The sequence below is a fragment of the Natator depressus genome, chromosome 1 (genome assembly GCF_965152275.1).
Source record: "Natator depressus isolate rNatDep1 chromosome 1, rNatDep2.hap1, whole genome shotgun sequence".
Taxonomy (NCBI): Eukaryota; Metazoa; Chordata; order Testudines; family Cheloniidae; genus Natator; species Natator depressus.
The window spans coordinates 11,972,109-11,979,594 of NC_134234.1; the positions used below are offsets into that span (position 1 = coordinate 11,972,109).

General features: G+C 46.7%; 1 protein-coding gene across 5 annotated transcripts in view; it reads right to left on the reverse strand.

Annotated features, from left to right (window-relative positions):
- Positions 1 to 7,486, reverse strand: part of XRRA1 (X-ray radiation resistance associated 1) — a 53,297-nt gene that overhangs the window by 44,574 nt on the left and 1,237 nt on the right. For all 5 annotated transcript variants that reach the window (XR_012639831.1, XR_012639828.1, XR_012639830.1 and 2 more), the window contains exons 2-3: positions 6,392 to 6,501; positions 3,025 to 3,203 (exon numbers count right to left, since the gene is read on the reverse strand). Coding sequence is in view for 2 of the 5 variants with exons in the window: in XM_074954715.1 (XP_074810816.1) it covers positions 3,025 to 3,203; positions 6,392 to 6,485 (273 nt within the window). In the remaining 3 variants the exon portion in view is untranslated. The remainder of the gene's footprint in view (positions 1 to 3,024; positions 3,204 to 6,391; positions 6,502 to 7,486) is intronic.

Here is a 7,486-nt window from a genome sequence, read left to right on the forward strand (position 1 = left end):
ATCTCACTTTAGATGCAGCATTTCCAAAATGCGGTCCTAAAGACATGCATCGTTTGCCTTACTGCCTCCTGTTCTCTGATTTGTGTATCCTCTCCCAACATTCCTGGGTGCAGGGGACAACTTCAATAGCCAGCAGCGCTCCCAGCAGAGACAGAAGGAAGAACAGAGGAGAAAAGGAATGGAGGATAAGAGAGCTAGAACCATAGCAAGAGATGAGGAATGTCAATGGGTTAGGTGGGAATGGGGACAGCAATTTAAGAGTAGTACATTAAGAGGATGAAGAGGAGAGGAGTTCAGATGAGCATCAAGACATGCGGAAAGGACAATATTCAATTATGCACAAGAACATTCCTTTGCTAGTAAATATTAAAAAGTTTATTCCTTGTTAGTTCTGTGTTATATTAATGAGTTTACAGAATTCTTAGTGAAAGCTGGTTTACTGACAGTTTGTGTGTGGCAAGCTGGGGTATAAATAGGTAGCACAGTAGCCTGCCCCACACTAAGTGGCCGTGTAGACCCTGCTGCTGTGCAGTAAAAGTTCCATAGTGCGCTTTGATTGACTGTTTCTAAGTCGACTGAATGCGTCCGATGAAGTGAGCTGTAGCTCAAGAAAGCTTATGCTCAAGTAAATTTGTTAGTCTCTAAGGTGTCACAAGTACTCCTTTTCTTTTTGCGAATACAGACTAACATGGCTGCTACTCTGAAACCTGTTTCTAAGCAGTTAGTGCACTATAGATACATCCCAGCTTACCACACATTAACTACCTGTGCAGACAAGCACTGAGTGCTTGTTCAATGACAACTGGATTTAAAAATGGAACAAAAAGACTATTTTGCTGTGTGAGGGTCATTCTTTGCAGTTACAAACAGACACTGTTTTTGCAGTAACCATTTGTCTTGTTTGACCCCACTGAGATGCTGTTCAAAGTTTGAGGTTACATGTTTACAAAGCACATTTTGTACCACATCCTGTGAAATCATTAAAGGTTAAGTCTTTGAAAACCTGCTAGACTGTCATTTCTTTCTGCCAGTGAGCAATGAGTATCATGACCTGTCCCTGTCTGCTTTGTTCTACAATAGCCCCTGCATTTCTCTGCATCTGAAGAGGCATGGGCATTTTCCCTCTGGCTCCTGTATGTCTGAACTGGTCTTAAAGGGCTGTAAAAGAAGACATGTCTGATCAGCTGGCAATTATTACTAATATGTGGGGATCATGTATCACTGTATAGGCTGAGTATTTGTAGCCAATTGGCTGCAGACATGTAATAAACTAATTTCTTAAAGCTATTAACATGCTTTCTGGGTGGTGAAGACAACTCAGGCCTTAACACCATACCGTGCATATGAAGTTAGGTGGGAATGTGGTGTGATCATAGAGCTTTGTGCGAGACCATCGTTATTAACCAATGCTATTTTGGTTAAGAATCTGAGCACCAGAAGTAACCTTTAGAATAGCCTCAGTTAACGGGGAGGGAGGGCATGGATTAAAAAGTCAGAGTGCTCTTGGAGGGAAGGGGGAATAGAGAAGAGGATGTTATGACTAAGGAAGGAGAGTAGGGAACTTCCTGTGGAACAGCTAGGATATGGGCTTGGGGGAGCTGACGTGTTGGGAGGGGTGGGAAGAAGACCAGAAAGGATCAGGTCACTTGCTCAATAGAGACATAGGGAATGGCGTTGAGTCGATTTTCCAGCCATAAATTAACGTCTGTCTTGACTTTTGTTCACATGGATTCTGCAGCGCTTCCAGTAGTAGAGAATTCAAAATTTTATTTATTAGTTGCATTGCAGTAATGTCAGTACCCCACTGTGCTGGACAGAACAAAGAGAGAGTCCCTAGCCCAAAAAGTTTACAATCTAATGTGACAAAGCTCTGTCCTTGCCTCCGTGGGTCCCGCATTTCCTGGCGGATTTCGCTAGCCTCAGGGGCTCACTGTGACCCTCCACGTAACCCTTCTTTCTCTCGAGACAAGGGTCACAGTCTACTGAGCCATTTTCATCATAAGCCAGCGAGGGAGGTGAGGAGAAGTTATCCTTCCTTGCACAGTCTCTGTTGTCTCCCAGTCTCAGTGATTAATCGGGGGGCGGGAGCCCAGGTCCACCCTCTACTCCGGGCTCCAGCCCAGGGACCCTAATAGTATCAGCTATGGTAGCTGACCTTTTAGAAACATGACATGTACAATTCCCTGAGCTACTTCCCCCACAGCAGCCCTCACTTCCTCAAGCTCCACTTCACCCTTACCTCAGGGCCTCCTTCCTTGTGCCTGATATGGTGTGTACTGCTCAGTCTCTCCAACAGCGCAACTTCCTCCCACAGCTCCTGACATGCACCCCCACCTGACTAACTGGGAGGCTTTTAACTAGTTTCAGCCAGCCCCTGATTGGCTTTAGGTGTCCCAATCAATCTAGCATTCTCCCTGCCTTCTGGAAAGTTCTTAATTGGCCCCAGGTGTCTTAATTGACCTGGAGCAGCTTCCATTTCACTTAACCTGGTACCAGGGATTTGTTTAGCCAGGAGCTAATATAGCTATCTCCCACTACTTTTCTATAGCCTTCTGGCCTTGCCCCATCACACTAAGTAATATTTGACCTGTGCTTGCAGGTACAGTATTGTCACTGAAATGAAATTACCTATTGCATGGAAGATGGCAGCCAAGCAGACCACACTGAATAACGTGGCTATAGATACAGCAGCAAGTCCCTAACTCTTTCAAAAATTGCCACGGGGTCCATACAGAAGGAAGAGAACCTCAGCTTTTAAGGTATCACCTGTGTGACCCACACAGCCTGAACAGTATAGACCCCAGGATAAAAGCATATGTTGACTCCAATACTATGGAAACTGTAGTAACAAGATCGCCAAGGTATATTAAACCAGGTGCTTAGACGTGCCCTCCCAAGACTGTTGTGATGCTTCCTCAGTTAGCTGGGAAAGCACTTTGAGAGCAAGGGATTAAAAGTGCTATATAACTGCCAAGTATAATTTACAAGTATTTTGCCTCCTCATTCAGCTAGGTTTGCACTCACCAGAAATGGCCCATCTAGGATATTCTCTTGAACCATTTCATCTGTATATCCATGGTGTTGGAGCTCTGCCAGGTACTGTGGAGTCCCCCCTACTTTCTCTTGAAGGGATTTCGCACAGATCACTGCCTCAAATTTGGTCTTCTGGGCAGCTCTGTGAGCCACCAGCCAGTGACCAGCCCCTGGCATAAGGAAGTACAAGATTAGAATAGACATCAAAGTAAGCAAACAACCCTTAGAATGTGTTTGTGCAGCACCAACAGAGTGCTAGGCACTTCGGCATTTGATCTGATGTAAAACATGGCTAAATCACTGTTTTTTAAAAATGACCTCTCTGTAAAATATTTGCGTATAAAATAATTAATCGGGGGCAACTCGATCGTCAGTTAAGGACAGAAATATCAAGCCTGTTGCCAGAGACACAGAAAAGCAGAATTTTACTACTGTTTTTAAGTAAATCCTGGATTTTTTCTGTAATTTCTAAGTATTTCAAGGATATCAACTCAGCCAAAACAATTCCACAAAATATATAGAACATAGCTAAAGACAATGATAGGGGACAGATGCTGCTCCCTGGATCTCTGGCTGCAGCAGTACTGTTCCTGTCCTACTCGGTCATCAGGCTGTGATTCCTATTGAAATTCTCATTAAAATGAAGCCCTAGAGATTATACAACTGTCCACTTTGTATCAGGTGAAGTTTTGGAACATTTTCAGTACATTTAAATATAGTTTTAGAATGTACTTGTTTACATTACAAATTCTGATTATTACTGTATGTCTTACTATAGCATCTGGGAGCTCCACTCCTGAACCAGGACTCTGTTGTGCTAGAAGCTGTACAAATGCAAAACAAAAAGATGGCCCCTGCCCAAAATACTTTACAGTCCAGGGGCTAGAACAGGGGTGGGAAAACTACGGCCCGTGGGCTGGATCCGGCCCCTCAGGGCTTTGGATCCAGGCTGCGGGATTGCCACCCCCCCGTGGCGCTGCGAGCCCTGCACCACGTCCCTGCGGCCCCTGAGGGAGGGGGGGCAGAGGGCTCCGCGCACTACTTTTGCCTGTGAATACCTCCCCCAAAGCTCCCATTAGCCAGGAAAAGGGAACCACGGCCAATGGGAGTTTCGGGGGAGGTACCCACAGGCGAGGACAGCGCACGGAGCCCTCTGCCCCACCCCTACCCCAGGGGCCGCAAGGACGTGATGCCAGCCGCTTCCCAGAGTGGTGCGGGGCTGGGGCAGGCAGGCAGGCAGGGAGCCTGTCCTGGCCCCAGTGCGTGCCGCTGCCACCCCAGAGCCGCTACAGGTAAGCAGCGCCAGCCCAGAGCCCGCATCCCGAAGCCCTCCTGCACCCCAACCCCCTCCCCTGAGCCCCCGACCCTCCCCGCACGCCTCCTGCACCCCAACCCCCTGACCCTCCCCGCACTCCTCCTGCACCCCAACCCCCTGCCCTGAGCTCCCTCCCACACCCCTCCTACACCCTAACCCCCTGCCCTGAGCCCCCTCCCGCACTCCGGCCCCTCCCTGCACCACTGCCCTGAGCCCTCTCTCGCACTGTGCACTCCCTCCTGAACCCCAACCCCCTTCCCTGAGCCCCTTGTAAAGCCCGCACCCCTCCTCTGCCCCAACCCCTTGCCCTGAGCCCCTTCCTGCACACCGCACCCCCTCCCACACCCTGCACTCCCTCCTGCACTCCAACCCCCTGCCCAAGCCCTACACTCATGGACCTGCATGCAATTTCCCCACCCAGATGTGGCCCTCAGACCAAAACGTTTGCCCACCGCTGGGCTAGAATGTGTTATGAAGGTACAGCCCTTAATAGCAGGAGGTGCAGATTTGCACCACCCCAAAGAGAGCTGGAGTAGAGCTTTTGACTCAATGGTTGCATCTGCGCTACAGAATTGAACAATTAGTAAATGAATGTGCAAGCCAGTGCCTGTACCAATGGTGCAATGTTTAATTAACCACTCTGCTTCAGGTGCAGCTTTTCCCTGCATATATATACGAGTGCTGTTCTGCACCATTGTACCTGCATTGTCACCTGGATACTTAACAATAGCCAGCACACTTCCCTGAGGTAGTGGCTCATGGGAGATTTCAAAAGGTGTCAAGGAGGAAAATTAAGGAAGAACCAGTGCCATTTCCAAGTCCTTTTCCCAGCATCACAATTACTTTTCAAAAGCTCCAGCAGAAACCCTTCTGGCTGAGCAAGAAGCAAAAGGTGAGCGTTGTTCTTGGCCTCCATTTGGCTAAAAGGACTTGGAAATGGCTCCATGTCTTGGAACCTTCTGGGACTTTCCCAGGAAATAGAATCATAGAATATCAGGGCTGGAAGGGACCTCAGGAGGTCATCTAGTGCAACCCCCTGCTCAAAGCAGGACCAATCCCCAATTTTTTCCCCAGATCCCCTAAATGGCCCCCTCAAGGATTAACTCGCAACCCTGGGTTTAGCAGGCCAATGCTCAAACCACTGAGCTATCCCTCCCCCAACTTCTACAATTTCCTGGGCTCCCACAAGGCCTTTTGAAATCTCCCGGAAGCCACTGCTTCAGGGAGCTGTGCTGGGAGCTGTGAAGAAGAACGAGAAGACAATGCAACTGACATGGCATAGTCTTATGCAAGTATCGGTGCAAGGCAAAACTTAAAAGTGCATGAATAGTGTGTACACAATACACCATTAGTACCTACCCTCATGATGTCCCATCTGTTCATTAGCAATGATCAGTTCCCTGGTGCAGACATAGTCTTAATTTGTTGTGTTCACACATGACTCTAGACTAAGTTTGTAAGGGCAGGGGCTCTTATTCATTTGGCATAAATGTACAGCATTGTGTACATTTATGGCATGCACATGACAGCAAATATATGTGTCATGAAAAATGAGTTATTTTCTTTGGTTTTCTCCTCCCCAGATCATTATAGAGACAGTTACACTTGAGTTACTGTCTGTGATGATAATCTAATTAAAAGTATCACATTTACCCAAATTTAGCCGTGGTGTAAAAGGGTGCAGTTCCCATAAAAGCCATTTATGCCCAGGCTAAATTTGGCCCAGTGACTTTTCCTACATTAAGTGCATGCAGATGTAAGAACTCTTGCACACAAACTGAAGTAAGTGTCTCGAGTTTCTAGTCTGAATGAGACTCATCTCTTAACGCATATATTTTAACATATGGGTGATGGAGACAAATCAAAAGTCCAATTGCCAGATTCCGAGGTGGTGTAAGTCAGCATAACTTCACCGAAAATAATGGAGCTACACTGCTTTATACCAGCTTAGGATCTGGCCCCAAGCGTTTAACAGTTCTATGGAATCTGACATGGTATTATGCTGCGGGGTGACAAAGTTATTAGCAGTCAAAAAAATGTTACCTTCTTCACTTGTCCACAAAATGTTTCTGGCAGGGAAGCAGTTGGTTACATAACTGTTTCCATTGTCCAGTTTATACAGATTTGTTGTAGCCATCTTGTCTGCAGAGTTACTAAGAAGATCAAGGCACAAATAAACCAGTTTACACTTTCACTGGTACTTTTACTTTCACAGCTAATAATATTACTCAAAGCACTGTACAAAGATTAGTTAGTAAATCCTCAAAACAATCCTGTGAGTGTACATGGTAGGCGTTCCCGACTTTTATATACAAGAGTAAACTGAGATGGAGAGATTACAGCCAAAATTTTCAAACTTGAGTTCCCAAATATAGGCAGCTAAATCCATCTTTAAAATATCAGAACGTGTTTGCTTGAGTCAGTATAGAATATGACTCCGATTATTTTTCTGTTTTAACCCTCATCCTCCCTTTTCTTACCCCTTTCAGAGAATCACAGAATCTCAGGGTTGGAAGGGACCTCAGGAGGTACCTAGTCCATCCTCCTGCTCAAAGCAGGACTAGTCCCCCAGTAAATCATCCCAGCCAGGGCTTTGTCAAGCCTGACCTTAAAAACCTCAAAGGAAGGAGATTCCACCACCTCCTAGGTAACGATTTCCAGTGCTTCACCACCCTCCAAGTGAAAAAGTTTTTCCTAATATCCAACCTAAACCTCCCCCACTGCAACTTGAGACCATTACTCCTCGTTCTGTCATCTGCTACCACTGAGAACAGTCTCAATCCATCCTCTTTGGAACCCCCTTTCAGGTAGCTGAAAACAGCTATCAAATCCCCCCTCATTCTTCTCTTCCACAGACTAAACAATCCCAGTTCCCTCAGCCTCTCCTCATAAGTCATGTGTTCCAGTCCCCTAATCATTTTTGTTGCCCTCCGCTGGATGCTTTCCAATTTTTCCACATCCTTCTTGTAGTGTGGGGCCCAACACTGGACACAGGACTCCAGATGAGGCCTCACCAATGTCGAATAGAGGGGAACGATCACATCCCTCGATCTGCTGGCAATGCTCCTACTTATACATCCCAAAATACCATTGGCCTTCTTGGCAACAAGGGCACACTGCTGACTCATATCCAGATTC